Source organism: Ranitomeya variabilis, chromosome 7, assembly GCF_051348905.1.
Source record: "Ranitomeya variabilis isolate aRanVar5 chromosome 7, aRanVar5.hap1, whole genome shotgun sequence".
Taxonomy (NCBI): Eukaryota; Metazoa; Chordata; class Amphibia; order Anura; family Dendrobatidae; genus Ranitomeya; species Ranitomeya variabilis.
The window spans coordinates 37,769,475-37,790,484 of record NC_135238.1 but is presented as its reverse complement, the minus strand read 5'-3'; the positions used below and the strand labels follow the sequence as shown (position 1 = coordinate 37,790,484).

Sequence of the window (21,010 nt, the reverse complement as noted above, 5' to 3'; positions counted from 1 at the left end):
TTCTGCGACTATCTGCAGCTAAAGAACAGTACGGCTCTTGTGAATGGAGTTTAAAGGGGATCTGTCAGCAGGATTTCACACTCCATCATATTTATATGTGCATGTAGTCCTTTCAAAGATAAGCCCAGCGATACCTTTACACGGCCAGTCCGTTCCCCTGATACTGAAAAATCATCATGTGAGTTGATATGCAAATGAGGCTGGCGAGCAATTTGTAGATCTAAAGCCTCTGTCACTGCAGCTCTATTCCCCGCCTCCTGCTTGACTGGCTACCTCTGTGCAAGCAGAAGGCATAGGTGGGTATGGAGCTGGAGTGACATATAGAGAATCGCGGCGGTGAAGTCCTGTTTCTTGCTGACAGATTTCCTTTAAAGGGTTATCTGGGACTTAAACAGTAATGACCTATTCTTAGATTTGGGGGAATGTGGTACCACTAACTTTAAAACCAGGCTCTGTTCCCCACCTATTTAGTAGCGTACCTTGTGTTCCAGGATAACCCCTTTAACAAACCCCCATGCACATGCCGGAGAATCATCTCTGCCAATAAACGTGTGGTGTTTCAGTCATTGCTGTGCAAATGTGAAGTCCCCTCGTAAATCCAACATATCTGCCACGTCTGACCATGGCGGCACCATTTACTTATGGCTTCCTCAACATTGGTGCTGCACACTGAAAAAAGGATTGTGCAAAAACCGTGCTACCCACGTAGAAATCTCTTGGCTTTTCTAACCTTCCCTTGCAAAATATGGAATCGCATTGCTGTTGGCTTCCCCATTATTCTCTGCATATGACCCCCATGGGGGCTTCAAGTACAGAGCGAGATATTATTCTGTGCTTTGAATAGAAAAATTCCAAAGTGCGGCATTGTAAATCACTGCGATGGCTTCTGCTGTCATTACAGCACCATGGGAACCGCAGAAAACGCTAAATAATAAAACCCTCCTCTTCCATTAGTGGCATTTGTCCTTTTCCACTTTTTCTTTTTTTTTTGCATCTATGGACATTTACATGGAAATGACATTTTCTTTCCTGAAGACAGTCCAGGAATCATAAACATGTAGTTTTTGTGTAATTTTGTTAATGTATTTGGAAGGTTCGGTGGAAATAAATGATGCACTATTAAAGGGGATGTCCGCTACTTTATAGCAAATGGGTCCTGGGTAGTGCAAAGCAAAATCATAGAACCTTCTGCCGGACTCTCGCCTTCACCCCAGTAGGGGGGCTTTAGGTGGCTGCTGAATTCACTTAATGCCCCATCCAGATGAGAAAGCTGGAGACAGTGTAGGAACACAGTGAGTGATACCTGAGAGCGACAGGGGTCCAATGGGCTACTGATTTTTGGGGTATTTTTGGCTTTATTTTTGCACCAGTACCTCCTGCTTTATTGTACTTGACCACAGGCACTGAATAGTGGTCAGAGTGCATTAGAGGGACTGTCCACTCCTGGACAGCACTTTGTAAACTGCTCACTGTGCCTCAGAAAATAAAAAAACTAATACTTTGCTCCCGGCCCAGCCTACCAATCTCAGTGCTGTCTCCTCGCGGTCATTTGACCTGAACAATCCGCTGCCTTTTCTATTCCATCAGTGCGGACTTCTATCCGCGGACTTATGCTCCGAAAGAATAGTGATGGCTGCAACAATCACATGCAATCAGAAGAACTGTACTGCCATTCTTCGAGTTAAAGGGAGCCTGTTGTTGGATTCACGCAGCCCGAACCATAAATTGGACAATGGCTGAACTTTTGCAGCCATGTAGATTTTTATGTAAAACGTTGCAGCGTTTCTGAGAAATCCATTCGAAAAGCCACCCAAGGGCTCTCCCCATGTACATAAATGGGAGAGACCTGTCAATCAACTGGAGCCGGATGAGCCGGCCATGCCATGGACTGCCCCGGCCTGGTCAGGTCCCTATAGTCCCTGGCTTATTCTATAACCTGCAGTGTTTCATAGTAAAATATCAGATGTCTCTGACTCTTGGTACCTGTGGTTCGGGCAGCGTGAATGCAATGACTGGTCCATTTTACGTATCCAGCTTTTTATTTTATGGATGGCAGTGGAGCTGTTATTAGAGGATTAACAGGCTCTGTACAATATTACCACACCACACCACACACATTGTCATCCAGCTTTCCTAGTCTGATGGCTGCCTGTTATACAATAATATGTGTTTATGGCTCTCCAATACAGTAGAGTCAGAAAACGCCAGGAAAGCTTATGGTGAACCCCGGTGGGAGCTGTAATGGCGGCCATATCTGTTGTCACACAGCTTTCCCACAAACCAGTATATCTTGGCTTCTGTGGGGCTCGCTGTGGGCGCTCGGTCACTTGCCGCCTCTTATAGGGCTGACTTCTCAGTGTGTTATCTATTCCTGGGCTTTTGGCGCCTCTTGATAGACCTCCAGTCCCCACTTGTGTGGAGCATAGCCGGGCTCCGTATTTCCTTTTATGCCTGTATTTCCTGACATCAACCTCGCATGAAGCCTTAAACATATCGCACAGTAAGAAACCTTTTATTCTTGATTCTTTTTCTGAATATTATTTTCGGTGACTCGCTCAAAACTCTGAGCTTCCTAGCATAATTCTGACTGGCATGGGGTCTGCATATTGTCCCCTCCCGGCTGGGTTTCCTTCAGGTTCTCTCCTTATGCTCTGAATATACTGAGGAGTTAGTTGACTTTCTGTATCTGCTGGTACGGATGTCGCCACTTCCCATTTTATCTTCTCATCTGTTTTGAATGATGCCGCGCACTTATTTTATTTTATTATTTTGAATGCGTGATAGAGCTATATTATACATAAGTAGCTATTGAATGGTCCTATGCCCGGGTAGAGAGCGTTTTTATTGGTACATTTATACAGTGTCTTCAATAATGGTTCCTGAGATCGTGGTATGCGCACAAACTGACTGTGGTGCCATTTTATTGAAGTAATGTACTACAACGTTAAGCAAACTGCTGTGTTGACGTTATAGTACAGTTATTCAACACCTTTCTCTCCTCCATCCCCCAGCACCTCCTCCCTCCCCACTCATCTCAGCTGAAGACTTTGCCTCGTTTTTCAAGCAGAAGATTGAGAACATCAGAGACAGTTTTAGTTGCCAACCCCCAGAGCCCTTCCTCCCAACTGCCCAGCCCGCCACCTCCAAAACCAACTTCTCCACCATTACAGAAGATCGACTCTCCACTCTACTCTCAAGATCGCATCTCACCACCTGTGCACTTGACCCGATCCCTTCCCACTTCATCCCAAACCTCACCACAGTCTTCATCCCAACCCTAACCCATCTCTTCAACCTATCACTAACAACTGGTGTTTTCCCCTCAAGCTTTAAACATGCCTCAATCACACCTATCCTCAAAAAGCCCTCTCTTGACCCATCCTCTGTATTTAGCTATCGCCCTATATCACTTCTCCCCTATGCCTCAAAACTACTGGAACAACACGTCCATCTTGAACTGTCCTCCCATCTATCTTCCTGCTCCCTCTTCGACCGCTTACAATCTGGCTTCCGGTCATACCACTCCACTGAAACTGCCCTAACTAAGATCACCAATGACCTATTAACCGCCAAGAGCAAGCGACACTACTCTATCCTCCTCCCCCTGGACCTGTCCTCTGCCTTTGACACAGTGGACCATTCCCTGTTGCTGCGGACCCTCTCATCCCTTGGCATCACAGACTTGGCCCTATCCTGGATCTCGTCATACCTAACTGACCGAACATTCAGCGTCTCCCACTCACACACCACCTCCTCACCTCGCCCCCTCTCTGTCGGAGTCCCGCAAGGTTCAGTCCTTGGGCCCCTGCTCTTCTCCATTTACACCTTTGGCCTGGGACAGCTCATAGAATCTCACGGTTTTCAGTATCATCTCTATGCTGATGACACACAGATCTACATCTCTGGACCAGATATCACCTCCCTACTAACCAGAATCCCTCAATGTCTGTTCACTATTTCATCCTTCTTCTCCGCTAGATTTCTGAAACTTAACATGGACAAAACAGAATTTATCATCTTTCCCCCATCTCACACGACCCCCCAACGAACCTATCCATTACAGTAAACGGCTGCCAACTCTCCCCAGTCCCACAAGCTCGCTGTCTCGGGGTAATCCTTGACACTGATCTCTCCTTCAACCCACATACCCAAGCCCTTTCCACTTCCTGCCGCCTTCAACTCAAAAATATTTCACGGATCTGTACATTCCTTAGGCTAGGTTCAGATTGCGTTAAGGCAATCCGTTTAGCGCTAAGCGCTAGCGGATTGTGCTAACGCAATGTCTTTTAAGGGGTCACGTTAAGCGTCCCCGCTAGCGCAGATCCCCGATCTGCGAGAGCGGGGAACGGACCTCGGGCGTGCCGTGGACGCTGCAAGCAGCGTCCAAGGCGCGCTACAAAAGAACGGCACATCGCTAGCGCGTGCCGAAAATGACACGCGCTAGCAATGCGCTTTAACATTGCTGGCAATGGGAGCTCTAACGGACGCGTTGCACGGCGTTAATTTCGCCGTGCAACGCTGTCCATTAGCGCTCACACTAAAACGCAATGGGAACCTAGCCTTAACCAAGAATCTGCAAATACCCTAGTCCATGCCCTGATGATGATGATGATGATTATCATCTCCCGCCTCGACTACTGTAACCTCCTGCTCTGTGGCCTCCCCTCTAACACTCTCGCACCCCTCCAATCTATTCTAAACTCAGCTGCCCGACTAATCCACCTGTCCCCCCGCTATTCCCCGGCCTCTCCCCTCTGTTAATCCCTTCACTGGCTCCCCATTGCCCAGAGACTCCAGTACAAAAGCCTAACCATGACGTACAAAGCCATCCACAACCTGTCTCCTCTATACATCTGTATACATTATGTATACCCCTCCTCACATGTAAAGCGCCATGGAATAATAAAAATATTAATAATAAAAATATTAATAAAAATATTAATAATAAAAATAATAATAATAATATTAATAATAATAATATTCAATAAAATAACACCGGACACGCGGAAGGTGCACAGACATGGAAAAGTGGACACACGGATGGCACACACATAAAGAAATGGACGGAAATGGACGAGCGGATTAATAATTTTCCTGGTTTCATCCAGAAAACTTGCATGATTTATTTTATTTTTTTTTCTTTCTAAGTTACATCCGATCTTCATATGTGTGCGTTTTTTTCTGCATCAATGTGCGATCTGTTTTCATAAAACTACATTAAAGTGTACATGATCAAATACAGCTATCTAGGCTTATAGTGGGAATGTATCTGTAAAAATCAGATGCCGCTCGGATTTTCCATGTTGGATCCGTGTTTTTATTATGCACACCCGTAGACTTAAATGGGTGAGACGCTGAAGAAAGTAGCGCGTGCTCTGATTTTTAAAAAAAAAAATTTTTACATTTATTTTCTTCTGGACAGTCGGACCAGAACAAGTCAGCCCTATAGAATAACATGGGTCAGTGGGCATCTGATTAAACATCATCTAGCGCCTGTATGACATATACATGGGTTTTAATAATCCTTTTCTAAAAATGTTTGGCTGCATGAAAATTCCTGATTTAGTGCTATTTCTATTGGCATGTGGAAAAAAAAAAAGTCATAAGGCGTAGGATGGAAATAAATATATAATATTATACAGAAGGATGTAAATAAATGACAGATTCTATAAATATTGTGAATAGGAGTAATAAATATTGTAAATAATCTACAATAAATATTGACGTATAACCTTCCCTGCCAGTTCTGTGGTGTCTGTTGGGTCCTGCACTGGATGTACAGTATGTGTATATACCGTCCGCACGTCATGGAGGAGAGTGACAGCTCTGTGCGTGCTCTTCAGAGGGGCAGGGAAATGGTTAAGCTGATCTTCTGGGCTGACTTGTTTACCCTCCCTCCAATGGTTTTGAAGCCAGGGCTGAGACGGACAGCTGAGCTGTGTAGGGGGCGTTCACACCAGGCTGATCCTTCAGGCTTTGTTGAGGCAGGGAAGCCATTTTGGGATCTTGCAGCAGTGTTGAAATAGCAAAAAAAACCCTGGCAACTTCCAAACTTCCTCTTCTGCAGCAGCTGGAGATGACAGGACCTGCTGTATGAGCTGCGCCAGGACCAGCGCTGGGATATGCCACACCGCAGCTCCAGGAGCTGGGAGACCTAGGTTTGCCGCTGCGCTTTCTGCTTCCCATTCACCGCTCTTGCTTGCTATGTCGCTTCCTTCAGATCGAGCCTGGCAAGTTATAAATAGTTGGACGGGCTCTCATTGTTGCTATGCTGCTTCTGCTCCTTTAAAAGCTTCAGTGCATCCACAGAAAGAGGCCTGAGACTGGTTATGGGGGAGAGGGGGGTCTGGGCTAGCGGTAGCCTCATGCGAGGAGCGGTGGTCACACATGTGCATGGTGTGATTTTTGTGTATCCAGAGGTGGTAAACTGACAGCGTGCATATATATATATGTATATGTGGAAAGCATTGGCTTCTAGAAACATGGCAATGGTCATGAGACTGCTCAGAGCGCAGGTGTAGCACATACAATGCCGACAGAGTTCCCACATGACTGAATTAATTCCCTTTTAAAGGGACATGCTACGTATTGGTATTTACCTGTGATTTTGCAATGTTGTACATATTGTGACAGTGCCCTTTTCCTACACAATGAGGATTTTGGTGCCTACGTGATGTGCTTGATACAGATTTTGTAACATTTTGTTAGAGGAAGGGGTTACCTTTTTATTTCTTGTAATAGAGATAACCTGTGTCTCATAAGAAAGATATGTCAGTGCCGGGGGTTACTTTTTGAAGTGCGCTGTTTTATGCTTGTGTCTGTCGTGTTGATTTTTGTTTTTGTCGATTTTGCAATCTTCCCTATACATACGGAAGGGGACAGCAACTCCCAGCATGCATGACATGCCCCAGGGAATGCAGGTACTTGTAGTTTCACATGTCAGAGTGCCACAGGATGGCGACCTCAAAGCTAAGGCATGGGCAACAAGCGGAGTTAAGGACCCTCAGTGTTTTTAGGGGAACGGCTGTATTATTTATTTATTTTTTTTAAAATTGGAACTGGAATTGGTCTAAATGTTAAGTCCATAGGAATTATGGAATGAAACACTTTCTTTTGTGCTGCAATCTTAGCATGTAAAGGAATGATGAATGTTATATTAGACGAGATGCCTATTTGTGGCTTTTTATATCTGTGGAAGCCTTAATTTTCCCTCTCATATCCCGTGTTTGTGTGTGTTGTATATATATCACACACAAGTCATGCTGTAGGCAAAAAAAATGTAAACTTTTTTTTTTTTTTTTTTTTTTTAGGCTTTGGTCAAGTTATATTGCGGATTTTTGCATGATTTTTCACAAGTCCACAGCATTTTGCCTGAACTGTGGGAACAATCCAGATACCCAAACTTATATAACAGGCATAGTCTGCATGGAATTCTTATTTTTTGAAGTTTTTAAACTTTTTGAATCGCGCGACTATCCATATAAAACAAGGAGCATTGATTTCTTTTTTTGATTTATTTATTCTTTTATATGCCGCTCTATAAAACGTGAGCTTAAATCAAAAGAAATGCAGTGCAGCACGTGACCCAGACACACCTGCCGGAGTACCCACCCTGTCGCCGGAGTACCCACCCTGCCGCTGCCGTCCTACAGGTGTGTCTGAGGTGTTCAGGGGTTAACACCGGAGGACCAGGCGGCTCCTATTGCCAGACCCAGTTGTGTGTGGAGCTGTATAATGAGGTCCTTGTATCCTGAACATGTGTCACTATAGGGCTCTGTAAACTGTCCTGGCAGATGTCCCTGCACTTGGGATAGTCTTGTAGGAGGGGGGATTGCTGTTTTCGCTCAGCGGACCCCCTGCTGGGAACAGTTGCTCTTGCTATCAGCCTAGTTTTGTAATCTCCTGCCCCTATTAACTGTTTGAGTGCTGCTTGGCCGCACCGTCTAGTCCTGCAGAATGCTCAGGATTCATTGATGGCGCACGGAGAAATGTCATTCCGTAGAATAGAACCCACTGCTACAAATGATAGGAAGACTGAGTCCGTGTGACCTTCACCGGGAGAAGCGTGCGGCTGTGTCACCGCAGATGGTGATGGCTTCCGGCAGCTGGCTGATTCTGCAAATGTGTATGTAATAAATATGTAGACGCTCGTACACACACGCAGTTTTCCTCTTAATCGGTGTCGCTGAATCTGCCCCAATGTCTTTTTGGCATATGTTTGTGACAGCGATGGCCGCTGAGCAGAGCCACAAATATCTCAAATGTTCATCCCCCTGAGTTCCTTGTTGGAGCAAGATGCATCTGACCAACTATTGCCCGAAGGAGACAAAACTCAACATTTTTCTGCTTCCTACACCCCATGGGGCAGGATCGTATCCGTTTTCTCCGCCAGCCTTGATCCAGGGAGCGTTGGAGGAAGATTCTCCAAATTCACTTACAATTTATTTCTAACATATAATACATATTTTTATTATAAATGTGAATGACTTTGGCGCCTCTGTCAGCCACCATGCTCCAGCGTTGGAAGCGTACTCCAGTCGTGGACTGGAGTACCATCGTCTTGTGGTACGTCTCCTTCAGAAAACTGCCAGCAGTCGCAAAATGTTTGTGCGTCTACGATTTGCACAAAAGTTTTGTGCCATTTTAAAAAGTTTGTTTTTTACACCAGATGTCTGGTAGATTTATATTGTAAAATCCCAGGGAACGATTGGCTCAGCAGACTGAAAATGGTTGATCACCTCAATCTCCACAAGTGGGGTATGTTCAGAGGGAGCGGAGTTTGCTGTAAATTGGCGAACATTTGCTACATAAATTGACTTTGGGCTATGTTCACACTAGTTGCAGCACCAGCCTAAAGGAGCGTGCTCATCTTCTGTCTTCAGGAGCACAGCGGACCCCTGCATCCAATACATATCTATTGATCTAATTTCTGTTGCAGAGATTGGTGTCTGCACAAGAGAAATTGTCATGCTGCGGTATGGAGAGACGAACACGCTGCGGGTGAGCCACGAGCGACTATGCACGCATTCTGAACATGGGATTCCTAGAAATCCCCTCCACTGTGCTGTAACATCTGGATGCTGTGCAAGTACTCAGCGTCCTACCCGCAGTGTTTACTGACCATGGGTGCGTCAGATTAAACCTTTTTTGTTCGGAGGTAGTTTATAAAACTCAATGATGCCCATTCGTCTTCTGGGCAATTTTTTTTTTTTTTTTAAAGCTTTTCCCTTTATTTCTATTATAAAATATGAAGAGACTTAATGGCAGAAAAAAAACTGGAAAATGGTCTACTCGCATCTTGTAACAACTGGGCGTTTTTGGAAACCTGAAGCTGTTAAATTCTCAAAATCCTGAATGTGTGGACAGCGATGTCGTTTGTAATAGAGATTAAAGGAGTTCTCTGCTACTAGGACAACCACTTATTGATCAAAATGTTCGGCTCCAATAAATAAAGCGTATACTCGCCTCCAGGTCGGCTCCGTTCCTGCAGTGTCGCTGGGGCTGTGATGCGGTGTTGTGACATGTGACTCCGGCGCTCAATCGTGCTGGCATCACTGTCCCCGACACCTCGGCACAGGAGGTGAGTATCGACTTTATTATTCTATTGGGGCTAATGTGGGGGTATGAGAAGAAGTTGCCCAAATAGTGCGATCAGATCATAAAAAGCTTTTAAAAAAATAAATGATCTGCCCAGTTTCGGAGCAGCGCTTACAACGCACACTACTGACCTAAGGGACGGGCCTGAACCTTGGCAATGATCCGCAAACTATATACGGTGCTTAAAAATCCTTTTCTTGTGAATATAGAGGATTTTTACTAAGAAGTAAAAAATAAAGTTGCTCTTTTTTGTTTTTAACAAGCAATTTCAACCATTAATAAATATGACGCAACCCATTTTAGTATAACCGCAGCTCAGATTTCTTGCAGTTTTTTTTTTTTCTTGCATGTGATTTAAGATCTCCTCTGCTTTGCTGCGAGAGGAACACTCTGATTTTTTTTTTTTTCTGTCTGTGAATCCAGATGGGAAATCCAGTGTTCCCCTACCCAGTCCTCTGGTGATTAAACCTTTTTAGGGTCCATGCTAATGGTAAAGCAAGGGGCACAAAGGCTTTCCAGTGGCGCCCAGTCTCTTCGGTTTGTGCTGGTATGCGGTGCCCCCATCGCAGAGAATGACTCTGATGTATCTAGGTGCAGAACATGTCACTTTTTTTTTTCTTTCCTCCTGGCTTTTGTAGGAATACATGAGAAATGGCCTACATATGAAGTGGAACGAACACCTAGTGGGGTCTTGTGACCCCGTTATGTCTTAGTTGGGAAATCTGAAGACCAGTTTGAAGTTCCTGGTTCCTGTTGTAGACCACCTTGTGATATTACAAAGCAGAGGATTGCTGACGGACTCGCACTTGGTCCATAAAGGCAGGTCCACTAGGGGGGTGGGGGATAAACTCTTTATAAAGACTTTATTCATGCGTTCAGTGGTTTGAGCGTATTCGGATAACACCTTATCCCAGCACGCTCGCCCATCACTAATGAACATGTCTGGCATACGAGTTGGATGGTTGGCCTACCCCTCCGACGTTCCAGCTCGTCTGAATAACTTGTATATTTAGACAATGACAACTGTATTCTTCTTAGACTATTAATATGACTTAATTGCTATGTGGCTCCCGGATGGGCCAGGATACTGTAGATGTGCATTTTCCATGCTGTGTGTAGGACTTCTCATGGTGGCGTTGCATTGTCTGCAGATCTGACCGCTCTGGATACACATGGGACGTTTTCCTGGATTTCACTCTCCTCTATGAAATATTCATGTTTGATGTTTTCTTCTGAAAGTGTCAGTAGTCTGGAGGGAAGGATCATGTGTGTTGATGACTCAGGCTGGGTTAGGATGGGTGTGTTCCCTTTAGGCCTCGGAGAGGCTGTTTAGTCCTCGGCAGCACTCGCCATCTTCTCCTGGGATCCTTCCTGTCTCTAAGCTGTAGTCCCGCTTCTTGTTTTGTCTGAGATCCTGTATTTGAGGAGGAATGTGCTCCTGTTTACCACTTATGTCGGCCTCTTTGGAGCATGCACTGTTGCTTTTAGGTCATCAGTAAGCATTTATAACATGGCATTGTCCGTAACGCCGGTCACACTGCCGAAAGAAGAGCTGGCGACAAGTTTATGAATTACTCTCTTTCGAGTTTCCCCCTTCAATCATTGATGTAGCATTATTGCCTATCCAATGGGGAGCTGACGAATACTTAGGGCCACAGTACCCCTAAGGCAGGTTTCACACATCCAACAATTATGTTCTGAGCACGGCCCGCGATGTCCGGACCGGCAACGGCTCTCTTCCTCTAAATCAACGGCCTCATGGAAATATATAAGTCTGTTGAACTTCGGTGGAAAGGCCCATTGCCAGTCCGGACAACCCAGTCCATCAATATCACACATGTCAAACTGGCCTTCACACCTGTTCAACCGGCTGCTTCTTTCCACGACTTCGCCGCAGATTTGCTTGAGCCTGCATGTGTTTTCAATGGGGAGAGGGCATGTTGAATCCAAAATTGCTCAATCCTTATTTTCCTGATTTATATAGGGTACTGTTGGGGACATGTATACAATAGTCGACCAAAAGTTGCACGCCCAAAATTGGGTGAAATGGTCAACGTTGAGTGGTCCCATGAATCCAGAATATGGCATCCAGGGTTCTTTTATGCTTCTGTAGCCGGCAGTCCCCGCCTGGCATCCTGGTCACCTCTTGCACATACTAGGCCCTGAGGGCGAGAGGCACCCATAATGCCAGCCACTAAATTAAAGACTGCCCTGGTCCGGCTGTCACGGATGACCGGACCGCACACCAAACCAGGGCAGCACCAACACCCCTGGCAGCGGCATATTTCCCCTGAAAGCAAAAGGATTGGGATATAACAATATTTAACAGCGACTTATCTCTCCCCATTGACAACCCATGCGCATGTCATCCCATCCTGACTATAACCATACTTGTAAGACCCGATGATCCATTCAACATTTTCGCGCTACCATGATCACTGCTGTGCACGCTTATCTGCATCCTGGAAACGTGTGTGTAATACAATGCTGTAATGTAGAATTTTTTTATTCTTATGCCCTTTTACTTGCTGCAGCATGATCTGAAACCTTGAGAATGGATTATTCCCATCTTCACACGTACGCTCCACCCCAGTGTCTTCCCGAGAACACTGGGTACACCTATGCTCTAAGGTGAGACGTCGCTCGGCCCTCAAGCGCGGTAATGCTTCACCATCTTAAACTCTGAGTGACATCTGTTGTCCTGTGCTTAGAGAGAGGATGGCCGAGATTAGCCCTTCCAGACAATGTGCGTAAGCCGTGCTATAATTGCTCAGGCACTGGAGAAGGTGAGGGTCTGGCATGGACAACAGCTGCTGCCGTGTAATGCAATGCCGGGTGAAGACTGGAGGGCAGGGCTCACTACTTTCTGTAGATTCTCTTGGGGGTAGGAAGCTGCAATGCCACTCTACTCTCCCCTCCTTAGGGCAAGTCGGACATCCGGAGAAAGTGAGAGAACAGCCGCAGTTTTGACCCTCTCTGGAATATGTCAGAAGGAGGGGAGAGTGAAGTGGCCTTTGATTGACTGCAGGGCTCATGTGACATAATTGTGTCGAGTGAGCCCTGGGTGAACCAGTGCCGCCACTGCTGGAACCGGCGCCTGCATCGCAGGGGAGTATAGCTGTTGTTATTCTATAAGGGGGCAACATGGGGGCAATGGTTTGTCCAAGTAGTAGACAACCACTTTTAAAGGTGGTTATACACAAGGCATTTTTGCAGAGAAACACAATGTTTTTTGCCAGCTTTTGAACATTTACCCATAGGCTTCTAAACTCCGCACTATACAATTAAGGCTGGTTTCATATTTGCGTTGCGTCGGGCGCAGGTTCGGCGATGCATAGCGGAACATGCGTCATGCGCCCCTATATTTAATATGGGGGTGCATGGACATGCATTGTCTTGCGTTTTGTGACGCATGCGTCATTTTTGGCGCAAGCGTCAGGGCGCACAGGACGCTGCATGATGCATTTTTTTTTGCGCCGAAAATCATGCCAAAATTGGACGCAGGCATCACAAAAAGCTGCGTTTTGCATGCGTTGTGCGTTGCGTCGCCGACGCTGCGCCGCACAACGCAAATGTGAACGTAGCCTAAAGCACTTCAAGGGGAAAAAATGCTTCTAGCATTATTTAAAATCTCTTCGGGAAAATAAAATCTCCTCCAAAGTCTCCCCACAGAAGAAAAGTTTTCTAAAGTGACTTCCACTGAAAAAGTTTGCAGTTTGTGAACTCCCTCTTCATATCCAAGGAGGGAAGAACTAACCTGGGGAAAGCAGTCCCCTTCCAGCTACAAGACACATTATTAGGGGGCGCCTATGCACTATGTGAATCTGGAGGGGAGCGGGGTGTCATTTAATTTAATTTTCTTTCAGTATAGGTTCTGGTTGTGCCAGTTTCTTTCAGTTTGCTGCTGAATCTGTTGTTGGTACAAGCTGTAGCCTGGCAGCGGCTACGTCTCCAGAGGCAATTTCTCCGCAGCGGATGAGTCAGATGTTGAGTATTTTGGCTTTGGAAGCTCCGTGTGACCCCACCCAGTGATAGTATGTGGGCATAAACACGGAACACACAAGTTTACTATGTGCGGTACTTGTGGGGAAAGGTTTCCTCATTTTTAAGGTTTGTTTTCTGTCTTTGTTTTGACAGATTATAAACTTTTTTTTTTTTTTAATTTTAAATCTGTTATCACTGATGTATGAAGGGAGTTTTGAGTTTGTGAATAAGACTTGGTCATAGTAGCTGTGAAAAGGACGTCTCTGAGGGTGGGTGCCCACGGTCCGGAACTGGCAGCGCTTTGGATGCAGCACATGTTCATTGCGTCCAAAGCGCTGCCGTCTGTTGAGCGCAGGTAAATCCGTATGTGATGACGGAACCGTGCGGGATCACCGCGTTCAGTACATTGTATGGGTGAGATTTCTCTGGCGGAGACTCGCTTTAAATGAGCGCTGACTTGACGTGTGGCAAGAAATCTGCCCTCATCACTCCACTCACTCCCATCTTGAGAGGTGAGGGAGATGACGTGACCTCTGTGAATACCATCCGAGACGTGTCCGACATTGTAAAGTGTCAGTAGTCCCGGTGCTACCTTTCTCTCTCTCAATGTGTTTAAAGAGGATCTGTTGCCAGATCAGAAGCATCTAATTTTTCGCTTATTTTATTCTCCCCGCTCCCCTGAGTATTGTGTATTTGGTTTTTCTTAAATTTGCCGTATAGTTTCAAAAGATATGGACCTTTTTGATGGAGTTCTAATTTTTATCTTTTTCAAAAGGGCGTGCCACACAAAGTGATAATGCGGAGCAGCCTACAGACACGCCCCAGAGGATCCTGTGAGCCACGCCTCCTTTGTACCGACCATAAAATTGGGCGCTATATTAAAAGATCTATATCTCCCAGAATTGTACAGTGGATTTAGAAAAAAAAAATGTAAAAATCAAAAGAGCACTGAGGTCTACTTTTGATCAGGTGAAAGGTTCTCTCTAAAGTGATGTTAACCCCTATCTATTGGCTTCCATTCATATAAGACATGTACCTGCCTAATGTTCTGGCTGTTTCTCTGAGAATTGACTGGATTAGATCAAACTCCCAGAAGTGAGAGGTTCATACGTTGCAAATAAATGGACCAGAAATTCACGTGGAGTAGCTGAAGAGCCGAGGACTTGCTTATTATGGACTGCTACATGGACGTCAGGTCCTTGATGTTTCCTCTTCTTTCCATCCGTTGTGTATATTACCCCCTGGGATGTTCTGGTTTTGATCTTTGAGAAGAACGTGGAGTTTTATTTCCTGTTTAGTAGATTCAGAATCCGGTTGCTTTTATTTGGATCATGCACAGTTATACAGAAGTCCCGCGGTCAAGGTTACTCACCTCCTGGACATTAGCTAGGACAAATACCGGACCCAAAATTAAATCTCTACAGCCGTATTACGGATCTGTAGTGCAATGTCCAGACTATTCCCTTCAAGTTCTTACAGTTCCTTAGGCCAGGACACAAGGGAGGCGCAATTTCTTGAAGAAATTAAAGCCTAAAGTTGATCTCGAACAAGGGTGACCATGTTAATCTTTGGTTATCACCCTACTTTGGTAAAACAAAAAAAACCACAACTTTCCCATAAGGATTGTTCGCCCGTCACCTGTGGTCATTAAACAGTTACTTCCAGTATGAAATGTGAACATGACCTTAAACTTTAGGATGCGCCTGTGAAGTTTTTTTGAGTGGCAATCAGAAGTGGATACAGCAGGAAGGGGAAGTGGATGTCCATCCTCGGGTGCATTCACACGTTGCAGATCCGAAACACTGACTCTTTACCCATTGGGCCACGTTCACGCCTTCAGGGGTGGAAGTTGTGCCATCGTCCTGCCAGAATCCACTTGTCGCTGTTGCGATTAGATGTCCAGAAAACACAACGCAGATCCACTGACCGAATTACAGCGGGAATCAGTCCAGATACCGAGGATTTCCTGAACCATTGGCCATGGGACTATAGACTAATGGTAATTTGTAGGTATAATGTAGAATAGTTGGGTAAGGGTCTTCCACATCATGTTGTGGTAGATTGCTGACGTCACTTCTACCTATCCGCAGTCAGGCGTGTAATCCTCTGGAGTGATGGCAGAGGTGGGGTATTCGTTCTCCGAGGACACTCTTCACCAGCCACTGAGTGATAATCCTGCAGACACGGGTGGAGGGGCGGCCGCGCTCGTCTTCACACTACCGGCTTGTTACACTTCAGCACTGTTTGGCAGCTGGCGTGGGCTCTGGATTTGCCACATGTTGCTAGAAGACACATGCCCTTTGGCAAATGTGAGTGGTTCTTGTTTAGTGAAGAGGATCTGTATAATGGGTTTATTGAGGCAGACAGTGGTCTTTTCACCTTACCCCTTCTTGGAGATGTCTCAGCTGAGTCTCGAGTGTTATAAGAGGGTGCAGTAGCGGATCTGGATGCCTCTCCGGATCTCTGACAGCTCTGCCACACTTGGACTCGGCTTGCAAATATTTTATCTTGTTGCTGCAAATCCCGAACTGTAGAAATGAGCAAACAATTGGGTAATGGCTGCAAGCTTACATTTTCTTTTCTGTGGGTCACAGCTATAGGACGAAAGACAAAACTATTTGTAAGTTCTGTTCAATAAGTGAATTGGTTGAAGAATAAATGTTTAGACACATAGTGTCAGACGGAAGAACATTGGGCCCACCGGAGGATTTGATTCTGAGGGTCCACCTTTCTCCCCCACTGAAGAGCCCCATAGCAGCTGCACGGTTTGCACTATGAATTGTTCTGAAGGAGAAGCCAGGGCCCACCGGAGGATTCTCCGTTCTCTGGTGGGCCAGTCCAACCCTGCATACACACGTGTATGCATAGAGATATCCTAAACAGATATAATCTCCCCATTGTAATTGCAGCGTACATTTCCTGACCCAAATTTGTTTTAGACCTCCTTGTAGGAGACTATGTATAAATTTGGGTCATGTTTTTTTGATTACCATAAAGTATGAAATGCTCATTATTTTTCTTCATTCACACAAATACAGTGGGGAAAATAAATATTTGATAAACTGCCGATTTTTTGCAAGTTTTCCCTCCTACAAAGAATGGAGAGGTCTGTAATTTTTATCGTAGGTACACTTCACCTGTGAGAGACAGAATCTAAAAATAAAACCCAGAGAATCACATTGTATGATTTTTACATACGATAATTAAATTGTGTTTTATTGTATGAAATAAGTATTTGATCATCTACTCCCTAGCCAGGTTCTGGTTTTGGGGCCAGTTGACTGACATGGACACTTTCAGCTGGATCTGGGCCAGATCGGAGCTCCATTAGTCTGTGGAGCAATTCTCCAAGCTCGGGTTAAGGCTTGGAATATTCTGGTGATGTCTGAATAATGAGAAAAGTGCCTATTATTGCATTAAGACCCTTATGGACACTCTTTGGATTGCTGACTAGACCACCACCCTACTTCATTACCATCTGCTGACCCTCAGCAACCTGTGCAGAATGGTCATAAACTCCTAGAAGGGCTGTATTCTCTCTATAAAACATGGCTGCGGTAATGGCAGCCCCTGGAGAGGAGTGCTATCGGAGATCTCGGCCCCCTTTAATCAATAAGTCTGCTGCCATACCAAAAACAACTCATGGAAGAAGGCAGCCATGTTTCCCTCCTGGCACACAGCCGCTGCTAGTACGGAGTTCTGTAGGACGTCGTCATATATTTTATCATTTGGTAACAGCCTCGGAGAACTGGGCTGAAGTCTGTTTCCTGGAAACTCGGCGCAGCGTTATCTCTCATCTTGATATGTTTTTGTAATATAAAGTCATGGTCGTTAAGCATTGTGGTTTGTCCTCGTAAGAATCTAATTCTTACAATCCTTGTTGTATTATCTATAGTTTACTTGTCCAGTCATCTGATGAGCCAGCAGCACGGTGGCTCCGTTATCAGCACTGTATGGTGGCTCAGTGGTTAGCATTGTTGCTTTGCAGCTATGGGGCCCTGAGTTCAAATCCCACCAAGGACATCTGCAAGGAGTTTGTATGTTCTCTCTGTGTTTGCGTGCGTTTCCTCCCACACTCCAAAGACCATACTGATAGGGAATGTAGATTGTGAGCCCCAATGGGGACAGTGATGATAATGCCTGTAAAGTGCTGTGGAATTTGATAGTGCTATATATAAGGATCCGGTCATGTATAAGGAGTAACGCGTGCTTCACTCTTCTAGCTCCAGCTATTCCTCGGCTGCCCTGGATTTTGAGAACTTGCATAAATTGGATCCAGTGTTTGATTCTCCCAGAATGTCGCGGCGTAGTCTACGTCTCACGAACCCCACCACGGGCTTCTCTGAGGACCTCCTCAACAGCAGCATCAACTCCAATGTCTCCTATTCTGGAAGTGCTTCTAATGACCGGACAATTAACAGGCAAGTCGTGAGACACAATATCGTACGGGGAAATCCAAGATCCGGGGTTAGAATTTTTTTTTTTTTTTTTGTAGAAATTTGCTTTAACCCTATAAAATAAAGTTCAGTAGAAATCCCTACTTTGATTAAAACTTCGATTATGGTCTCTGCTTGTTGACGGTGAACAGGAAAATGTGTATATATCTGGAGGCATGAGCCCAAATAGCCTGCAGGTCTCTCCGCTCAGAGTTTTACTGTTGGATCGGGTCTAGAAAATCCTCATGAGCAAAGTATATTGGCAGCAAACATCAACGATCTATGAAGTGGGGACGGCTCAACTTGCCCTGATGTGGTTTGGATTTCAACATGCCCGGTCTGTTCTGACAGACTAGACACCGCTGGCAGCCGCTTATCTCCCTCTGTAATTGAACCCATCTGATTGGCATCTCTGTGATTGACGAGGGTGTTAGTTGCCAGATTCATCCAGCTATCTGATATTTCACAATACACAGTAGATCAGGCATGGTGAATCTATTTTTCTGCCAATGGTCATTTGGATATTAAAGGTTTCCTTCGGGGGCCGTACAAATCGTGCGCTATCTCCATCCACAAAGAGCGTCTTAATGGCGGCACTAGTGTCGGTACGTAATCTTGCATTGCACGCACCTCAGCGTTCAGTAGTGAACATGGCATGGTCGTGCTCAGAGCAAGAAGAAATTAAAGGGCTGGTGACTGGCAAAATACAGCTCCTGGCCCAAACAATCTGGGAACCGGCCCGGGGGCCTGATAAAAGGTCATCAAGGGCCTTAATCTTTCCGCAGGCCTGACGTCTAATATATATGTTCCCATCAGAGGATGTCAAGAGGGACAGAAGCATTTGGCATATCTGACTCCAATCCTTTTTTCCTCCAAAAATTAAGCCACCGCCAGATTTGTCTGGCAGCAGCTCTCATGGAGAACACAGTGTATGGCAGGGGGTGATGGCTGTGCACCAATCCATCGTTTTTAGGGCCGTTAGTGTGTGCTATACCAGTAGTGATGCATTGAGCGGTGCATGCCAGCGTTACTCCAGATGGATTACATATTTATAGCTGCCAAGTGATAAGATAAAACCTTGATAAGATATGCTCAGTGATAAGAGGGATAGCAGCCACTTCATATGTAATAATTGGAAGTTGTGCTGTGAATAGTTCCCCTAGAAATAAACATAATGCACAGCAATGTAAAATCGACATTACTGTGCACATGTTCTGTCTTTGTTCCTACTTTAGCGGGTTCATTCTTCAGGGAAGCTGCTCGCCAGTCAGTCTAAATTACAGAAAAATTACACCGGCACCAGTGCAGCCTCAAAACTACGGCCAAGACGTTCCAGCAAAAAGACTTTTTTCCATAAATTAGCTTTGCCTAGAAATACCTTAGCGGGAGCGTTGACATCCTAAAGGTGTCCCCAAGCCAGAGCTTCCCTGCCATGCAATGGCAGACACAGGACATTCTGCAGTCACAATGTGCGTTCCTCCCTAGGTCTGTGAGACAACGGCAGAACAGCAGCGTGCAGTCTTCGTCCAGCAGCCGCCGCTCATCCAGGAGAGGGGTCGCCGACTCCTCTTTCCATAGCGGCACTAGCATGCACGTTCACGACACCTCCACATTGTCAACAGTATTAGACGAGTCGTCCATACAGGAGCAGACGGAAGTGGACCACCTATGGGGTGAGTGGATCGGTTCTGAAAGGATCTGAATTGTGCTAAACTGGGTAAGAAAGTTGCAGATTTTTAAAAAACAAACTTTTTTTTTTTCTCTCTAAGTAAACTTGGTGCTGTTAGTAGTTCTTTTTGGAGGAGAAATCTGTGTCTAAGCTTATATCCCATTCCGTGCCCACTGCAGGGTATATTGCACCCGTTCACACTATTGAAGCAAGCAAAGTCTTGTTCAAACCTGAAGCGGAGGATCTTATTGGGTGGTATGAAATATTTGGGTAAAGCACATGTAGATGCTGGAGTCAAAATAGTATCGATAAATGCAGTTTCTCCGACTGCAGGCGCTCAGGTGTCTCTTGTCCTGAGCCCCCGGTTCCTAAGGAATGTAAAAAATAAAAAATTTAATTAAGACTTGAAGCCCAGTTTAAATGAGGAGCAGAAATGAATTTGAATGGTAGCCATGCAATACTACAAAGTCCTGCAGAGGGCGCTGCAGGGAAATGGTGAGATGTTACATCCTCTTGCAAAAAAAACAAACAAACGCATGATCCCCATGGAACCAGAGGTGATCTTTGCAAAGCTAGCCCTAAACATGACCAAATACACAGCATTCTTGTCTTTGGACAGTAGCATTTCAGAGTTTTAAGGTTGAAGGTGGACTTAAGGAGGTATTCCCATCTCCAATATCCTGTCCTAATATGTTGTAGGTGTAGTAATATTAGCAAATACCTTCAATTAGAAATGTAGTATAGTTTATCTGGTTTGCTATGTCTTTCCTTCTGTTCACGAATTGCAAGACTTTAGCTAGCCATGTTACAACCACTGATATATTGACACTCTGCTAGTTGCTAGTGCCCATAACCTGTAATATTATATTTATCAAGAAAGGCATCCGGGCCCTCCTTAAATTTTAGCAGTAAGTTGACCATTACAACTTTATGTGGCAGAGAGTTCCACAGTCTCACTGCCCTTACAGTAAAGAATCCATAGTCTCACTGCCCTTACGGTAAAGAATCCATATTCTCACTGCTCTTACAGTAAAGAATCCATAGTCTCACTGCTCTTACAGTAAAGAATCCATAGTCTCACTGCCCTTACGGTAAAGAATCCATATTCTCACTGCTCTTACAGTAAAGAATCCATAGTCACTGCTCTTACAGTAAAGAATCCATAGTCTCACTGCCCTTACAGTAAAGAATCCATAGTCTCACTGCTCTTACAGTAAAGAATCCATAGTCTCACTGCTCTTACAGTAAAGAATCCATAGTCTCACTGCCCTTACGGTAAAGAATCCATATTCTCACTGCTCTTACAGTAAAGAATCCATAGTCA

The 21,010-nt window shown here is 45.1% G+C and overlaps 1 protein-coding gene across 20 annotated transcripts in view; it reads left to right on the top strand.

Annotated features, from left to right (window-relative positions):
* The window catches only part of SUN1 (Sad1 and UNC84 domain containing 1), a 50,313-nt gene that overhangs the window by 2,186 nt on the left and 27,117 nt on the right, over positions 1-21,010 (top strand). For 11 of the 20 annotated variants that reach the window (XM_077274876.1, XM_077274880.1, XM_077274870.1 and 8 more), the window contains exons 2-3: positions 17,805-18,002; positions 19,503-19,690. In XM_077274876.1, the coding sequence (XP_077130991.1) occupies positions 17,878-18,002; positions 19,503-19,690 (313 nt within the window). In that variant the 5' untranslated portion in view covers positions 17,805-17,877. Of the gene's footprint in view, positions 1-5,908; positions 6,159-12,131; positions 12,229-17,804; positions 18,003-19,502; positions 19,691-21,010 lie in introns of those variants that run through there. The other 9 variants (XM_077274874.1, XM_077274873.1, XM_077274868.1 and 6 more) reach the window with 5 other exon arrangements.